Source organism: Miscanthus floridulus, chromosome 1 (genome assembly GCF_019320115.1).
Source record: "Miscanthus floridulus cultivar M001 chromosome 1, ASM1932011v1, whole genome shotgun sequence".
In the NCBI taxonomy this organism is placed as follows: Eukaryota; Viridiplantae; Streptophyta; class Magnoliopsida; order Poales; family Poaceae; genus Miscanthus; species Miscanthus floridulus.
In genome coordinates, this window is record NC_089580.1 from 39,328,348 (window position 1) to 39,347,857 (window position 19,510).

Here is a 19,510-nt window from a genome sequence, read left to right on the forward strand (position 1 = left end):
AGAAGGAGAGGAATATCTGCTCTCAGCCTGTGGCGGAATTATCACGGAGATCCGGTTCTTGCTTATGTCGGAGTTCAGTTCTTTCAGTATTCGTGTGTCCTAGAATGTGTAATAAGGTTGCTGACGCTCTTGCAGCTTATGGGTGTCGTGTTCTCAGTGACGAGCAAGTCACTTGGGATGATGTACCCCTGATTGTAGAGGGTCTGGTGACCAGCGATTGCGCTGCGGCCAATGAGTAATAAAGCTTTGCTCTTCAAAAAAAACTTCTTTATAGCAGACAAATATCATAATTCAGGACCCAGACATCAACCCCTATGTAAAGCCAAGTGACAAGCTACCCAAGCCAAGCCTCATCTCCAGAAAATACTTTGTGGGCATTATGCTTATGCTTCTTCACCTTGCAATGAGTTTTCAGAGCGATGTAAGAGTAGAAACCCGGGATATGAGAAATTAAAGCCCGTGTGTTAAAGAATTCAAGGGTGTTTGTGGTGGACTACGTTTTCCCTTAGCATTCTACATATATGTCAAAAAAATGTTAAAGACGCAGTTTTGGGGATACCATAAAAATAACGAGCAATCACAACATGTCAACATTAAAGGTCAGCATGAATAATGTTGCACCTTTGGAGAGTCGTCATGATCACCATCTGAATTTGCATTATCTGAATTTGCACTATCATTCTCATCACTGAAATCCTGAACGTCATGTCACACACACAAAAAAAATGATCAAAAGAAAGATAACATCCAGTGTCAGGAAAATATAATCACTGCATACGGAATGGGCTTAGATCCATGGACTCATCACTCGGTGCCAATTTTAATCATGAACAAGGTATAGTTTCCAAGATCAGCCGTTAGACATGCACTTCAATAATACTATAAACTGGCTGGCACTCGGTTGTTCGTTGAGTACTTTTACCGATGTCAACAGGTATTCTAGAAGAACAAGAGAAAGAACTAAAATATTCAGAAAATAGCAGTTGTATCACAGTTCAACACTTCTACAAACCTCATTATCACTAGATTCACCATCTTCTGAATCAACGTAGTCTTCACCACTGTCATTGTCATCAGAGACACCAACATCAGTTTGAAGTTTCCTTGGATCCGTTGTCTCCTCCATGGTAGAAGGCTGAGTAGCAGCAAGCTTCTCTGCACCACTTTCAGTCTCTTTGCTCTTATCATCTGAATTGTCAACAATGTTAATTAAGTGTCTGGTTGGAGAGTTCATTGGTGGCTCAGATAGTATTTTAGTAGTTTCACAAAGAATGATCACAGCGTAAACCAGGAACATATCTATGAATCATGGAAATTTAATATGTCATCATATATGGAAATATCGAGACTTCTTTAAAAATTTAGTGAAAGTTAAGATAGTTTAACTTACTAGTCCTTTCTTGTATAGGAAAAGCCTAATCTAGACTTCCCAAAGTAGACCTTGACTTAATGGGCCGTAGAACGGAAGTCCTTTTCACTTTTTCAGCCCAGTATATGCAGGCATATGTTTTTTTCCCAAGCAAACCGAGTTGTTCCCTTCAAAAAAAAAACCGAGTTGTTTGCTGAATCTGTAACCTCTATATACGTTTCGAAAAAAATTGTTACATTACGTCTGTGGTGACAACGTACCGTGTTTAACATATGATGTGGATTACGCAGCTATGATCTTGTTTACATACAAGAAGATTTTTTCCCCCTGAATTCTTTGAAATTGGAACAAAAAGAAGCCTCGATCTTACAATGACCCAAAAAAAGAAAGAAAGAAAAACTGATTACATCAACGGAAGGTTTCTTCAGCTCCATACGTACGAACAACTAACGGAGAGCATGGCACACGCATGCATCTACACCACTCACACGTCACAGTTACACGAGGTTCAGTTCTTCATCTACATTTCTTTGTTTTGTTTCGATCGACGCTGTGCATGCCGTGCGATGGATGCATGCTACTTTGGGCTAGCCCCTAGCAGTCCGTTTCCAAGTGTCTGTGTGTATGCAGGCAGGCACGCAGGCCCGCATCATCATCAGAGGAACTGATCGTTGCTGGGGAAGAAGAGTTTCCAGTAGAGCAGCTCGTTCCACGTGTCCGGCACGCCGGGGAGGCACCAGTGCGTGCAGTCGGCGTAGCTCCTGGGATCGGCGCGCTGCTCGGCCGTCGGCTCCACCCACTGCTTCTTGTAGGTCTGCGTGTGCGCATCCCGGCGGTACTCCGACAGCCGCGTGATGTTGACCAGCCCGACGGGCACCCGCGACGTGGCCAGCACCTCCTCCGTCACCCGCATCATCTCCCGGCTCGTGCTGCCCCGGTACAAGGCGTCGCTGATCGGCGACGTCTGGCCGTAGCAGTTGGCGCCCTCCGCCTTGTCGCCCCACGCCTTGCCCTCTGTGTGCGTTGGCGACGCGGTGACGAAGAACACCCGCGACTTCTTGGCGTCCACGTTGCGCTCCAGCCACCGGACCACCTGGTACAGCACCAGCCGGTAGGCCTCCTCCGATTTCATCTCCACGATGTCCTTGCTCGGGTCATTGACGGCGCCCCTCCTGCACGACTCATCGATCGTCCAGACCAGCTCATCAGTTCATCACATAAACAAATGGATTACAAGCAGCAGCAGCAGCGAGCAGCGACAGGTTCAGGCGTTCGATCAGGCATGCAGCATGTACTCACAGGATCTGGATCTTGTCCCCGGCGACCCACCAGAGGTAGGAGTTGAAGACGAGGACGTCGGCGCCCTTCCAGAAGCTGTAGTGCCTGTCCATGGGCGCGCCGCGGATGAGGCGGTCGTCGGCGGAGTGCACCACGGCGTCGTCGGAGTTGGACTCGGCCAGCATGGGCGCCCAGTAGAACTCGATGGTGGCGTCGTAGTCCCTGGCCCTGAAGATGCTCAGCGAGTCCACCGTCTCGAACGACTTGGCGCCGTCGGGGATGGCACGGTGCAGGAGGCACAGCAGGGAGACGTACTGGCCCCGGTTCAGCGAATCGCCCACGAACAGCATCCGCTTCCCCCGCAGCATCTCCAGCATCAGCGTCGCGTTGAAGCTGCTTAGTTGATCAATTAATTCCAAGGTTCAAACAGTTTCCCCGGACGGATGGAATTTAAATCATACATAATTAACCCCAGTTATTCACGGCCCAAGTCAAACGGATTCAGAACACGGTTAGTGATCGCTGTCAGGCATCATGCAATCCGGCCACGGCCAGCACCAAAGAATGTTAAAGCTTGTCGGTGCAGCCAGCACCAAAGAAGGCAACGACGACCCGAGTCCACTACACGATTCGTGACGTCGCACCCGATCGGTCATTGCCGCTTAGAGGAGTCGTCGGGACTCAGGACCATGGCGAGACGCCTTGCCCTGCCCTGTGCTCTGCTCTCTGCACTTACACGTCCACTAGCATCCTGGGGAGTGAATGGAGTGGAGTGGACAGTTGACCAAATCAGGCACCGGATCTTGGGCCCCCAGCCGAGTCGTAGGTTAGTGGCCTCGCCGGTTCGGTCTGCGTCGCCGCATGCCGTTGCCCTGTGTTGCTGGTGGTGGTCAGGCAGGCCAGAGGTTACGTTACGTCGCCGGAATGCGACGGCTCGCAAGGGCACAAAACGTGCATGGGCCTCGCTGTCTGCTGACCAAGATCGCGTTACGACGTGTCCCGAGCGCCGATGGATGGACCACGTTTAGTCTGTTGCGGTTGGGAATTTGAACCGGAAACCAAATTAGGCCCGTTCTGCTGAAATCAAGCGTAACTATAAGTAACTGATGAACACTACAGGTTGTTCATGTCATATCTGTGGTTGGTGTGTGTCGCTATAAAATAGCACTCCTATATAGGATCAGTTAGTTATATATCAGAATCTTTGCTGATCCTAATGATATGGATTTTCTTTTGTCTCGCAAACAAACCTAGCGCCCTGTTTGTATGATGAACACTACAGGTTGTTCATGTCATATCTGTGGTTGGTGTGTGTCGCTATAAAATAGCACTCCTATATAGGATCAGTTAGTTATATATCAGAATCTTTGCTGATCCTAATGATATGGATTTTCTTTTGTCTCGCAAACAAACCTAGCGCCCTGTTTGTGTTTGTTTGGGCTTGGTTGACTGATAAGCCATGACTGAAAGTACGGTTGACTGATTTGGTGTGAGAAAAAATATTATTCGTTGACTGAAAAAGTACGGCTTATAAGTCAAGCCTAGTTCGATCGCTAAGCTCTGACGAGGAGTTCATGGTTCAAGAAGCTAATTTTACTAGCCCTCTTAGTTTCGTTGAAATTTGGCTTATATTGATACTTATGCTAATCTGTTGTGAATTAAAAATATTATTTATTTGCTGAAAAATACGGTGGGCGGTTCTTTCTTTGAAACTTGCCATTGATGGTTGTACTACCTCTAGACATGAACATGGTTCACCAACTGCAAACTGCTGCCCTGCGCACTGTAGCCCTGTGTGCTATCGGACGTACCACGGCCCCGGCCCTGCCGCGCATTATTGGCGTCCTACACAAGTCACAGGTGAGCGCAGCTCTCGAGGATCGAGATGCTCCAAGATGACGCGTAACAATAACCTCTTTGTTACCGTGTGGTGTGTGTCCTTTTAACCTTTGTAAAAAAGAAAAGACAGAAAGCAAGCAGTAGCAGTAACTCCTCGCTAGCTTTCTTCACGGTTTCTTGCAAGTTCCTACTGCAGGCAGAGCACAGCGGGGGCACGGTTCCTGCGTTTCTCTCGCCAAAAAGGAGCAGGAGCATTGGATTCTTGCAACCGGCGCACGCAATGTTCACCGTGCTACTGCTGGCCACACGACGCAGAAAAGAGCGAGACGGATGCCGGCAGGCGGCCGGTGCCGGCGACGGCGAGGAGAGGAGGGAGGACGGAGGGTTGCGACTGCGAACCGTCGTACCTGGGCAGGGAGCAGCCGCGCGGCTGCCAGCGCCAGCTCTGGTACGCCTTGTCGGGGCGGCCGTGCGCCTGGCACGTCAGCTGCGGCTGGATGTAGGGGCACTCCCACTCCTGGTACAACGGGCGGGCGTCGTCGTCGCGCACCCACTCGCCCTGGGCGACGTCGCAGCCCGCCGGCGCCGCGCCCACCGCGAACGGCAGCGGCCCTGCCCCCTCCTCGCCCTGCACGCACGGTCATAAACACAGGCAATGCATGGCATAGCGCCCGTCAGAGCAGAGACCAAGAGGACACACGCCTCTGGCGCACGCAGATAGCCACGCGCGCGCGCGGACGTACCTGGCCGGCGGCGCGGAGGAACGGCGCGGCGGCGGCGACGAGCGCCAGCACGGCGAGGACCTTCATGGCTGATGATGGCTGCACGGCGCACCCGTACGTCCGCGCGCGACGGCAACCACGACCGTCCCCGGCGTGTCACGCAGCTAACTTCCGCGGCCTAGAGCGACGCGGCGGGGCGCATTGGGATCTGGGGCGCGCGGCGGCTGGCGAGGCGAGCTATCCGCTACTGACCGGCCGAGCTGGACTCGACTCTCTCTCTGTGGTCTGTGCAGCGCAGCAGATATAACGCGGGGCAGGGGTAGCCCGGGTAGGGGTCCAGCTCGTCCCTCGACCGACCGGGGTCCGCTCCCGCTCTCGCTGTAACAACCGCGCGCGTCGTGGGCAGGACGACACCGGCAAGCTTTCGTCAATGGAGTTTTTATTGGCGAAATCCGAGCGGCGGCTGGTACCGCACGGCCGGTGAGATTTGCCTTTACCACCGGGCGGGTTAGGTGAGGTGGAGGGGGGCGGGGGCCGCTGCTCCCTGCTCCTCAGATTCTTGCGGTTGGGTTAGGAGGATCTCCCCCATCCGACGGAATTCCGGCAGATGAACTCGATCGCGCGGAAATTTGTGTGCTTCGGTTTGGGGTTGGTTGCCGAAATTATATTTTATTCGGACGGACTGTTTCGCGGTGCAGGAGGACATATCTGGGTCAAATCAAATAAATTTAAATCCCGACGAACTTTTGTGTGCTCTCGTTGTTCTGATATGCAGCCTGTTCGCTCGTTGGTTTCAGCCAGCCCAAACCAGTCAGCCAACAGTATTTTCCTCTCACAACAAACCAGCACCAGCCAGCCCAAACCAGTCCAGAAACCAACCAGCGAACAGGCCGATGGAATTCGTTGAGGTTCGAACAAGTTGACATTTGTTTGCACTTTACAGTTGCTGTCACGTAGGGGTGCTCCTTCAAAATTTTAACACCCCAAGCTCCTTCAATTCAAACCTCGCCATCAATATTCAGTACTGTTCCTTAGTTAATTGACGACACGCTATGAATCGTGCTTTCTGATAAATAAAGGAAAACAAAAAAGGGCGCATGTTTTAATTTAGGACTAAAAATTGCGCCACCACACAACCAGCACGCAAATTAGGTTCATTTTGTGAAAAGGAAATGGTGAAGGAGTTGTATATGTAGTAAAAACACCTTTTAACAGTTCTCCTAAATTAATCACTTCCTATAAGTGAATACGAGCATCTCCAAAAGCCTATCTATAACTCACTCTCCAAATCATCATTATGAGAGTCATTTGCATAAAAATCGTTTTCTATATTTTTTCATTATCCAACAATTTTTCTATATCTTGTTGGCATTTTAAAGAGTCGGTATCATTTTCTATCTTTAGATAGCGAAAAATTAGAAATAAAATATGAATATATTTAGATAACCAATTAAAAATGTTGTTTGGAGGATTTTTTTTCCACCAAAATCTCTATTCTGGCCATTATATACAACTAGCCACTGCTGCCCGCGCTTTGCTACGGATGATGTGCTTGGTATAGGAAAAATCTTAGGAAATATAGCTCATATGTCTAATATATTTTTTCATCGCTGGTACGAAAGGTTGGTCTATTTGGTATATTAAATGATAAAATATGGGAAGGAAAGATAACATGGCTTTTTCATTACAATGTTGTAAATGAACATAGAGGTTGATTGTCATTACATGGTGCCTATTCTAGGCCAGCAAATCAATGACATGTTAGTGGAAAAAAGTATTTAATGGAGTTGGCTCAAGCAACTAACACACTTAGATTCAAAGCACAATATTGGCTAGAATTATATTATAGGTGAAAAGAGCAAAAACTACAACACAAATACTTCTCCTAACGTGACTGTTTACAAAAGAGTGAATTAGGATCCACTCCCCTTAGACAAAACTACAACGCATTTCGTAAATCTGAAATTACACGAAAGATTACACGGCGTCGAACACTAAATTACACTGAGATTTAAAGTTATATGGTTAAGAGCAACCTAGTACAACCAAGGCTTACTCTAGAAGTCGGGATAGACGAGGACAATAAAGAAACAATAAGATAATGATTATCCAAAACATGACGTATGACCAACAGATCAAGAAACAGAAGACTGAGAAGTCAAACATCGTGAGCCCTAAGACCAAACTAACCAACGGTAGACTTGAACTTCTTCGAAAACCAGATCCCTTATTCTCAGATTACACCATCACCTCTGTCAGACGAACCTAGTTCCACAATGACAACTGGATCTCGTAGCTCTGCTTCGGATTCGAGAGGGATGGGGATGAAGAAGAAGAGCAAGGACCAAGGGCATCTTATAGTGGCGAACAGAGATGGGGCGTAGCGCACCGGAAGTAGAGACGACATGGATGAGATACACTATCGGTTCACGCTGTGGGGATACAGCCGACCATGGCGCGCTCCCTGCTCAAGCGAGCGGAGGGGGGAATAAAGGAGAGGAGAGAGGGTTCGCTCGACGAGGGAGACGTGCGAGTGGTCGTGCCCCCAAAAGAAGAAAGAAGGGAGGGGGTCCGGTATGGGGACGATGGCGAGGATCAAGAGTGGACCGGAGGCCGAGAAAAGGAGAAGCGCACAGTGCACGCGGACAGCGAGTGTGGCATGATGTCACGGCCATGCGAGGATAGGGTGCTAATGGGTCCGACACTGACGGCGTCCGTGGGGCACGCGGTGACAGCGACTCGGCGTGCGTAGCATGGTCGAGCTGGGCACAGTGCTTGGAACTTGACATCCGCTCAAGCTTTTCTAAGCACTCCCTACTACACAAGGCTAACTTTTCTCAGGTGTTCTTCTTTCCTTCCCTTCCTTGTCCATAATATACGCCAACCTTTGTATGAAGTGAGATCACAACATACATGCTTCCTCTGAAACCACCTCCTCTTATTTACTTTGAGAGAACACTATTTCATCAACCCGTTGTGGATTTCTCGTTCAAACACACGAATATTTGTATCAAAAGTGGTATGGCAGTGTAACTTGGTAAATGTACTTGGTTAACAACCTCGATACCAGCGCGTGCCGAGTAGCGTCACCATGTGGCAGCTGTTCCACAGGGGCCCTCGGTTTCGTTGCGGCACCATAAGCTATTAACCAGGCAACTACTACCAACTTACACGTAATGAAGACGGTGGGGTCATAGACCACAGAATCAGAGGAGTATTGCAAGGAAAGATTCAAACAACAAGGGTTCCTTTCGCAACAAGGGACAAGGACTTCAAATCCAACAACGGATCTGATTTAAAGAGATTCAAGTGTTCTACCGGGACATCCACAATTAGCTGATACAGTATCCTATGTTATCCAATCACGGCTGGTTTGCTCGCATCCGAATGGTAATTTCTCTTGTAACCCACTTAATATCACCCTCAAAAACCCTAAGCATGTCTAACGAGACTTAAGGTCGATGGCCACAATAACACAGCGAACTAAATAAACTGCATATTCCGAGCGTCCTTATACTGGTACAACATACAGGCACTTACTCTCCATTCTCGACACATCGTTCACCTTTCCTATGATCGGACTACCTCAACAACTACGGACAAAATACAACGGAAAGATTACAATATCGGTGGACAGCGACGAAAGACACTACTAACTATGGGTACATCATCCAAAGATAACTAATCTACTTTGGAGCACGCATCTTCATTCCCGGGCTCGACAGATTCTTCTACCGCCCTGGCTATGGATCTGCCTCCTCTCTTAGCAATGGCTAAGTGAGAGGAATCAAGGGTTCTACTTCTGACACTTCCGAGGGTGGAGGTGCTGGCGGTACTTCAACACCGGTTCTCCTTCTTTCTAGCGGGTGGATAGAGATTCCCTCCACGATCAAGGGATCTTGCCGTTCAGCAGCCAGTGTCCTTCGCTTGGCCCTAGTGACAAGGTAGGCCTCTCCCAACTGATGGGCATGTCGATCTGCAGACTCCTTCAGAGCTTCCGACATGGTAGTCTCCCGACTCTCAGCAGCTGCCGCACTGGCATGCACTTCAGCAAGCTGCACCTGGAGCATCCTGGAGAAGATCTCGGCTTCCTTGGCTCACCGAAGGCACTTCCTCAGCTCCAAGGCTTGCCGGTCATATTGCTCATCCAGAGCAAGCAGGTACATGGTCAAGTGCACTGCGGTAGGACTATTTTCTTATCCATCCCGCCCTTATAAAGCCTCTATGCGAGCCCTCCATGCCCATTGATTCTTTTGGAAAGGTGGAAAGAACCTCATGGGGGTATGATCAATTGGCTCTTCATAGATCTAGCAAAGGTACCACAAGGATTTGATAACCATAACCTAGTAGGTGTCGATGAAGCAAAACCCAGTTGTGGTCATATTCCAGGCTTTAGTGATGTCGGGGAACTCTTCACTCTTCCTAATATAGACGGTAACTTCACACCGCTCAGTGGCATGCTTTTCAAACTCACGGCCCTCATACTGGGGACAATCTTTGACTCTGAACTTTTATAGGGTAGCATACAGGATCTTAGGAAAACCCTCAATGTTTAGGCAGTAACTACTAACCCCGGCTCCTACCATCGCTGGCGGTGGTTGCAAGAAAGGACTGAGCGAAAAGCTAGCTGCAAAGGAAAAGCTAGGCAAGCTAAAGTGCACCAAGTGGTGGTACCAACGGCTAAGCTAGACCCTGCTTATAAAGGAAGAGCGGTCAGTGGTTGTGGCGCGGTCCACCAAGGTTCCAGCACGAGATCACTATAAATGAATCGACCGAATTTTTCGCACATTCGAGATGAGCGATGTCCGAGGCCATTAATGACTAATATGGCTACAAGACAAGGTTTCGACAAGAGCCTAGAAAAGAGTACGGAGAGACGCGGGTCACGGCAGGCGTGAACCATAGGCGACACGAAGCACAAAGGCATAAGGAATGGACGCCTCTGCATGCATGGGTGCAGATGCAAGTATGGTAGCCATAGTAATGGCAACCAACCCCAACCATTGACCACCTCGGGTGCAATGTGCACACAACCCAAGCCATGTCTTAGATGCATAGATGCATGTGTAAGTACAAATATTCCTGCATGGTCGGTGAATCGTTCTTACCTAATGGTAAGGAGGAGAGGCATTAAATGTGTCCACCTGCCCGGCTTGTTTTTATCTGATGGTAGCATGGAGGGGAGGCATTAAATGTGTCCACCTGCTTTCGACCCACCCTACGTAGGTGAAGATGTCCAGTGCTTTCAAATTTACTTAGTGAATTTTTGGATAGCTTAGGGAATGGCCTCAAACACTGCTCGTCTCGTGCGCGTAAAAATCTTGCCGCTTTCCTTTTATTGGTCTCCGCGCCAGACTAAATGGTGGCCTACACCAGGACAAATGACTGCTCCGCCATTACAAAAGGCCTAGCCTAGCCACTTGGTACCATCGCTCGGTAAGTCTCAGCTCACATAGCCTTTCTCCCGAGCAAGCTTCTCGCTTGATCCTTCCTTGTAATCATCATCCACCAAGGATGGCAGGAGCCTAGGTTAGCAGCTATTGCCTAAACACTGAGGATTTTCCCAAAATCCTATATGCCACCTTGCAAAAACTCAGAGTCAAGGATCACCCCGAGTACGAGGGTCATGAGTATGAGAAACATGGCATTGAGCGATGTGAGGTCACCATCTACATTGGGAAGAGTGAGGAGTTCCTCGATATCACTGAAGCCTGGAATGTGACCGCAACCGGGTTTTGCTTCATCAACACCTACCAAGTTGTGGCCCGCAAAGCCTTGTGGCATCTTTGTCAGATCTATGAAGACCTAATTGCTCATACCCCCATGAAGTTCTTTCCACCTTTGGAAAAGAATCAACGGGTATGGAGGGCTTGCATGGAGGCTTTGCAAGGGCAGGATGCGCAAGAAGACAGCCCAACTGTGGTACATCTGGCCACGTATTTGATTGCTCTAGATGAGCAGTATGACCGGCAGGCCTCAGAGCTAAAGAAGTGCCTCCGCCGAGCCGAAGAAGCCAAGATCTTCTCTAGGATGCTCGAAGTGCAACTCGCTTAGGCGCACGCCAATGTGGCAGCCACAGAAAGTCATGAGACTGCCATGGCGGAAGCCCTGAAGGAGGCTAAAGGTCGGCACACCCAGCAGCTGGAGGATGCTTATCTGGTCACAAGGGCCAAGCATAGGACGCTTGACACAGAAAGGCAGGAACCCTTGGTCTTGGAGGGAATCCCTGTCCACCCACCGAAAAGGAGAACCGGTGTTGCAGTAGCACTAGCACCTCCACTCTCGGAGGTATCAGAAGTAGAGTCCTTGCTTCCCCTCACTTAGCCACCACCACGAGAGGAGGCAGATCCTTAGCCAGTGCAGAAGAAGAACCAACCGAGGCTGAGAATGAAGCCGTTTGGTCTGATGAAGTAGATGAGTTGTCCTAGGGACATGTACCTATAGTTAGCAGTGCTTTTCATCGCCATCCTCTAGTGTTGTAATCTTTCCATTGTATTTCATTCGTAGATGTTAAGAATCGTCGGGTCGTAGGAGGCAAACGATGTGTCGAGAATGGGAGAGTGAGTGCCTATATGTTGTACCTGTATAAGGGTGTTTGGGACGTGCACTTTGCTTTATCTGTTGTGTTTGTTATGTCGATTTACCCTTAGACCTTGTTAGACTTACTTAGGGTTCTTGAGGCAAAAATCAAACGGGTTATAAGAAAAGCAACCATTCAGATGCAAGTAGACCATCTATGATTGGATGACAGAGAACACTATATCAGCTAATTGTGGGTGTCCCAACAGAACCCTTGAATTTCCTTAAAAATTAAATCCATTGTGGGATTTGATTTCCTGGCCCCTTGCTGTGAAAGGAACCCTTGTCTGAATCTTCCCTTACAATCCATTGTTGGTTCCATGGTCAGTGACCCTACTGCTTTCATTGCATGTAAGTTGGTAAAGTTTCCTGGTTAAATACTTATGGTGTCGTGACGAAACCGAGGGCCCCTGTGGAACATCTACCACACGGCGACGCTGCTCGGCACGCGCTGGTATAGAGGTGGTTAACCAAGCACCTTTGCCAATTTACACCACCGTATCGCTCTCGCTAGTATAAAGGTGGTTAACCAAGCACCTTTGCCAAGTTACACCACCGAATCGTTCTCGCAACAAAATATTCTCCTTTAGAAAATATCCATGTGTTCTAACAGGAAATCCACAACGGGTTGACGAAGCAGTGCTTTTTTGAAGTAACTGAGTTAATACGGTTTCTGAAGAGAGAGAAGAGCAACAAGGAAAAGTTAGTATATGAGTAGTCTGGAGTGATTGAAATGCTTAAATTGACGCCATGTCCTAATCCCAGTGTCCGGTTTGACCGCGCTACGCACGCATTGACACCTGCGGACGCTGTCAAGACCAGGACCCACTTCATTTAGCTCTCGTTTAGCTATGCCGCACTCGCCTTGTTCACTCGCATAGTTCGCTTCTCTCCTTTTCCCATACCTTGTCGGCTCTTGACTCTCGCTCTCGCCCCTGTACCAGACCCCTCCTTTTTCTTCTTTTTGGGCACGGCCGCTCGCACGCCTCCTCGTCGAGCGAACCCCTCTCCCCTCCTTTTTCCTCCCTCCACTCAAGCTCGCGCAGGGAGCGCACCATGGCTGACACTCTCCCCACCTCATGACCCGCCAATGTTTCCCTTCCACGTCGCCTCCACTTCCTAGTTGCTTGGGTGCGCCAGAGTTAGCTACCTTTACTCTACACCCATGCAACCAGCAAAGCGCATAGCAGACCACGTGCAAATTAAAGCCACGTGCACCACCAGTGGCCACTCACCCGTGCTCCCTTTCCCGCACACTGGTGTCGTCCTCTCAGTGTCACGCCGTTGTCTCTTCTGCATCGCCACCCACCATAGGTCACACCACCGCCCCACGACACCATTCGTGATGTCACCTCCATTGGCCCGATGCTGCCGCTGCTATCCCCACAAACCTAATTCCCTCAGCCCCCGATCCTGCTCAGTGCCGCAAATAATGGCACGCACCCACCCTCTAAACCCACTGGCAATCGCCTATAACCCCCCCCCCGGTTCCCCCTTCATAACAAGACACTCCACAATCAACACTAATCACCCGCATAAGCCCCCTATTCAAATGCCAACCTATTTCAACATTTTAAGAAAAAACCAGAGATAAGTGCTGCAAGCTAGAGACTATCAAAGAAAACATCAAGCAGGAGCCGGAGTACATTGGTAGAAGCAAGAAGCTGATAGTCTCAAAATGTGCTTAGATGAAGATGAGCTCACCATGAACAAGAATAATTTACTATAGTATCTGAGCCAAAAAAATAGTAATAATTTGAGCAGAATTATCTGAACCACGAGGATGCTAGTGACCTTTGTTCAGACATGGCTCCCTTTGCTTTGCTCTGTTGTCTATCTATACCACACCCTGATACCCACATCTTTTTCTACCTTTTTTCTCCTTTAAGCAGTTAAGTTTAGTTTATCTATGGATCCTTTTCCATGGCACTAAGCACTACTATGGTAGCATCATGAAGAAGCAAAAGCAGCAAGGCTTAAACAATAAGCACCTTGTAAAGTTACTGGACATTGCTAGCTAGCTAGCCTTCAAGGACAATTGAATGCATACTTGGTGGTGGACAGTCGGGCCAGGGAACACACCGCAGTGGTGGCGCGGGTCCTCATGATGCTGCGAACATGGGCATGGATTTCCTCTTGGCGGTCTTGTCGACGAGGACATTGCCGCCGCCCCTGACGTCGACCTTGTAGTACTGTATGAACTAGCCAACGAAATGGCGGAGGCCAACCTCGAGCGAGGTGGCAGGGCGGTAGCCGAAGTCGCGCGCGGCGTGGCTAACATTGGCGTGCATGAATGACATGTCTCCGTTGGTCGACATTGTGACGACGCGCTTGTGCGCCTTCTTACCGAGGAGCTTCTTGAGGATGGCGACCATGAGGGTGACGGCCACCGCGCGAGGTGTTGCCGAGGTTGTACACGCGGAGCGGCGCGGACCCACGCTTCTTGCCAGACTTGGAGCCCATGCTCTTGCCGTCCGTGTCGAGTGCGCTGAGAAAGTATGACTTGAGTCAGTGGACTAAGTACAAAACTTTTTTTTGGAAAAAAGGCAGGAGCCCTGCCATTGAATTAAGAAAGTAAAAGAGCGTTCAAAACATATATTAAATGTTGATTCCTAAGACCAGAGGATACAGTAACTAACCCCCCAAGAAAACCATCTGGGGACCAAAACCATCCAGTGCAAAGTTGTGTTGTTGGATAATCCCTAGTCTGATCAGTATTTTAGGTTGTGCTGGGGATGGCCATGAATTCATATACTATATTGTTGAACCAATAAAAAGATTAAGCAACCACTGTGAAGCCAGGTTGTTAAATTTTCTGGTCCCCAGTGTATTATCAGGTTCGTCCAGAGCACTAACAGCAGCAGCATCAATCAGTGTGTTTATATTATATAAGTTGTAGGGCCCTCTTACTAGGTGCCTAAATTCTTGCCACCTGGTTGTAATCATCCTGATTTAGGCCATATCTCTAAATGTAGGTATGACACAGCCTGCGATTATGTAGCATAAGGTAACGACTCACAGGAATGGCACAAAAGTAGAGAGTTTGATTATTAATCCATGCCACAATGCGAAATATTCACATGTTACATGTAGAATACAACAACAACAACAACAAACCCTTTAAGTCCCAAACAAATTAGGGTAGGCTAGAGTTGGAACCCAGGAGAAGCAATCAAGGTTCAGGCATGTGAATAGCTATTTTTTAAGCACTCCTATCTAAGGCTAAGTCTTTGGGTATATTCCATAGGCTTTGTTGTTGTTACATGTAGAATATTTGCTAAAATTGATAGAAGTTGTAGAATTTCATGTAAGGAGGGGTAGATCATGTAAGAACAACATGAAAATTGAAAATAATATTTAGAAAGAATGCAGCACACATGTCATAGCTGTACCATTATTATAGCATGGCAACAATGAACACATTGGCATCAGTGTCCCACCTGGAGACGACAACAGAAAAAATCGAATTCAATCAAATCAGGCTTTGTACCACAAAAATCACTGACCATGCAAAAAAACAAAGAATTAGATGAATCCCGCACCAAAACAGTCCCATGGATACCACACCAGAACTATCAAGTAAACCAATCCGAATTATAAGGATCCACACACTGAGGTGAAGTGCATCACATATATATCCAATTTAAATTTTGAGAGAAAATATACAGACACAAAAAAATCAGCAGACATCAGCACATGTAGCACCAACCCTCAAGATGGATATTCACAGACTTAATTCTATAAGGAAATATACAATCACTGCAAAACAGCAAACCACATGAGCCTATGGCAATGATCCTCACCACGGATCTATGGTGGCCCAAACATATATGTTTTGTTGCATGTAATGTTTCGCAGCTAGATTAGGACTACAAAGAAGCACATAATGTTAGCCTCATCTACATATGCAGTAGAGATAAAATCTGTAGACCTAATCTAGGATTCTCTGCCTAGCAGGAAGCAGCAAACCAAATATTCAGGGATCTCTGGTGTGAAGGAAACAAAAAAAAATGGAGCCTGTAGACATAACAACCCTATCCATAGGCAGAAGTAGAAAACTACCATCCTTTGCAAGAATCCAAGCTACCAACAGGCAGCGAAACATATATATTATCTTTTCTCTCGTAGCATAGCGAATCCATCTTCATCACAAGCTATGGAGCAAAAAATATTTCCATCACTAGAACTGACCATTAGGGGGGGAAATAGTAGTTTGGATAGGCAGGAAGTACTCAAATCTGCAAGGGTTCTAAAGAATAAAGCAGTGTGTGGGAATGAAATTTGTAAAATAAATGCATGCATCACACTGTATGCAGTTGTGTCCCAAATTAGCATGGGGAAACAATTCAGTAAGACTGGAGTGATTTAAATCCTTGAATACACAGTAATTGTGCTTCACTGCATTAACAGGAAGGAAGTCCTGGAGATACAACAGACAACAAACTCTCAAAGGTACAGACATGGTACTGAAAGAGAACACAACGATAAGTTGAACCTGCAATCCACTACAATGAATCCACCACAATACGAAAATAGAGAGAATGTAGTGAATAAGAGTAGCCTCAGGGACGAACAAAATGGCATCATTTGATCTATTGTAGGTAGGCACAACGACATGCACCGAGAAATAGCATCCTTTGCTAGTGGAGTAATTAACCATGTAAGGTTTAGTTGGATTACTAAAAGATGATCATCATTTTAGGACATCTTAACTCAAACCCCGCAAGTCTAGGTCCACCTCATGTTCCTAAAAATCAAGTGTCCACCATTCTGCTTTCCATAAGTTTTTTTACGGGGAAGAGTTGAATCGCACAGAACCATAGAGAGCACAACACCACCTTATGAATCCATGTTTGGATAGAGGATGAGGGAGCGAATGTACTGATGTAGCACAGTAGGATCAATAGTGGGTGCACCAGTGCGGGCAGCAGGCGCAGGGGAGGAGGTGACATCGAAGCCAACAATAGCACATACAAGAATAGAAAAATAAGTATCAGCTGTGGAGGCTGCCGAGATCACAACTTGAATAGGCATTTAATCGAACACTTAAACTATAGGCAACAGAAAGCTAGCATATAGAGCAACAAACCATAACACGGGTTTCTTACCCAAAGGTGAGGAAGGCAGATGGAGTTGTCCCCCCAGATCAACAAGAATCCCCAGCAAAGCAATCTTGCTTATCCTCTGTGTCCCCTTTCTGAAACCAACACAATTTGACATTCCAATTTCGTACGTCTGCTGGAGAGGGGATGGGCTACAACGCCTAATGAGGAGCAAGAGAAGAGGAGGATGTGGGAACTCACCTGGGCTTCAGAGCCAAGGAGCATCAGCACCGGCATAGCTACCGTTGCGAGTATAGCATGGAGGAGAGACAAAACCATAAGCTGAGGAAGCCCAAGTACTGTGCAAATCCTAGGCATGTCCATTTATGAAACCATGAACAATGACACAGGTAAGGCACAAGCCGGATGAAGAAAGGAGAAGGAAGGAAAACACAGGATGCAGGCCCACAGACGCGAATCTAGGTCAAGCGTACTACCGGCGATGGCCCTATCGCATGGGTGGCGCACGCCTACCTAGGTGTGGCATAGGGGGCAACCGTGCTGGGGGCCGTCGCTCCAGGGGCCACCCACGGCGGTGCGCCGCCTGCATAGGGGCTTGACGTGGCCGACTCGCCCGTCACCGCTCCGGAGCCACCAGCGTCGGGGGAGGAGAAGAAGAGGACGCCCGCCGCCACTTCAGGGGTGACCCGCATCAGGGTAGGAGAAGAAGAGGGTGAGGTATTGCCAAATCCAGGCATCGAGTTTCGTTGCCACCACCATCGATGGCGAGGAAGAGGTAGCTAGGGTTTCGTCGAGCACACGCAGACCGGCGGGACGAGGTAGCGCCGGGGGAGAGCAGGGGCTCAGACGCGGCCACGGCCACCGATGTTGGACGGCGCACCATGGTGTCGTGCCGGGGGATGCCGCTGCACCGCGCATAGTGTGCGGGGAGCCTCGGCGGTCTCAACGAGGAGCGAGGGAGAGAGCGAGAGCGTGGAAAGGAGAGAGAGGAGGGGAGGAGCGGTGCTGCTGCCGCCTGCCATTTACACGAGAGAGAGAAGGAGGAAGGAGCACCATTTTACATGAGAGGACCATGGTGGAGCCTAGCTCTGCAAAGCAAGCAAGGACCCAGCAGCATGCATGCACGTGTACTTGCATGCGTGCCGACCATCATGCTAATTAGGCACCGGCCATGCATGCTGAGAATCCACCGTCCCCGCTACACGCCACCATCCATTTACGTGCCGCGTACAATCACCAGAGAAGCCCTACTTCATTGAATGCATCCACTTGCTTCATCTACCCACTGCCGAATGCACGGAGGAAGGCTAGCTGTGACGCGCTTCATCTGAGCCATGGAATTTCTATCTAACGCACCAACTAAATAGATAGTACATAGACACTCTGGGAGGCCGCCGATTCGGCGCGCCATATATCTTTAACTAGCCATTATTGCCCGTGCTTCGCTGCGGGTGATGGGCTTGGTGTAGGAAAAATCTTGGAAAATATGGCTCATATTTCTAATATGTTTTCTCATCGCGTTGCTACGAAAGGTTGGTCTATTTGGTACATTAAATGGGAATAATATGGGAAGAAAAGGTAACATGGCTTTTTTCATTACAATGTTGTAAACCAACATAGAGGTTGGTTGTCATTACATGGTGCCTATTCTAGGCTAGTAAATCAATGACATATTAGTGGAAAGAACTATTTGATGGAGTTGGGCTCAGGCAACTAACACACTTAGATTCAAAGTACAACATTGGCTAGGATTATATTATAGGTGGAAAGAGCAAAAACTATAATACAAGTACGTCTCCTAACGCGAGGGTTTACAAAAGAGTACATTAGGATCCACTCCCCTTAGGCAAAACTACAACACATTTCATAAATCTAGAATTACACCAAAGATTACACGATGTCGAACACTAAATTACAACAGGATTTAAAGTTACATAGTTAAGAGCAACCTAGTACAACCAAGGCTTACTCCAGAAGTCAGAATAGATGAGGGCAATGGAGAAACAACAAGATAATGATTATCCAAAACATGGCGTATGACCAACAGATCTAGAAATAGGAGACTAAGAAGTCAAACATTATGAACCCTAAGACCAAACTAATCAATGGTAGAGTTGAACTTCTTCGAAAACCAGATCCCTTCTTCTCAGATTACACCATCACCTCTGTGAGACGAACATAGTTTCACAATGATGACTGGATCTCGTAGCTCTTCTTAGGATTTGAGAGAGATGGGGATGAAGAAGAAGAGCAAGGACCAAGGGCATCTTATAGTGGCGAACGGAGATGGGGCGCAGCGCACCAGAAGTGGAGACGGCATGGATGGGATACACTATTGGTTCACGCTGTGGGGATAAAGTTGGCCATGGTGCTCTCCCTACATAAGCGAGCGGAGGAGGGGAATAAAAGAGAGGAGAGAGGGTTCGCTTGACGAGGAAGGCGTGTGGGCGACCGTGTCCCCAAAAGAAGAAAGAAGGGAGGGGGTCTGGTACAGGGACAAGGGCAAGGATCAAGAGCAGACCAGAGGCCGAGAAAAGGAGAAGCGCACAGTGCACGAGGACGATGAGTGCGGCATGATGTCATGGCCATGCGAGGATAGGGTGCTAATGGGCCCGACACTGACGGCGTCTGTGGGGCACGCGGTGATAGCGACCCGACAA

The 19,510-nt window shown here is 48.3% G+C and overlaps 1 protein-coding gene across 1 annotated transcript; it reads right to left on the reverse strand.

Annotated features, from left to right (window-relative positions):
- Positions 1 to 1,660: 1,660 nt before the first annotated feature.
- LOC136489624 (probable xylan O-acetyltransferase 11) lies at positions 1,661 to 5,618 on the reverse strand. The gene is made up of 4 exons (XM_066486233.1): positions 5,230 to 5,618; positions 4,894 to 5,114; positions 2,669 to 3,040; positions 1,661 to 2,541 (listed from the first exon to the last, which is right to left on the reverse strand). Exons 1-4 carry the CDS (start codon positions 5,293 to 5,295, stop codon positions 2,025 to 2,027), a joined length of 1,176 nt encoding a protein of 391 aa, XP_066342330.1. The 5' UTR covers positions 5,296 to 5,618; the 3' UTR covers positions 1,661 to 2,024.
- Between the last annotated feature and the right edge of the window lie 13,892 nt (positions 5,619 to 19,510).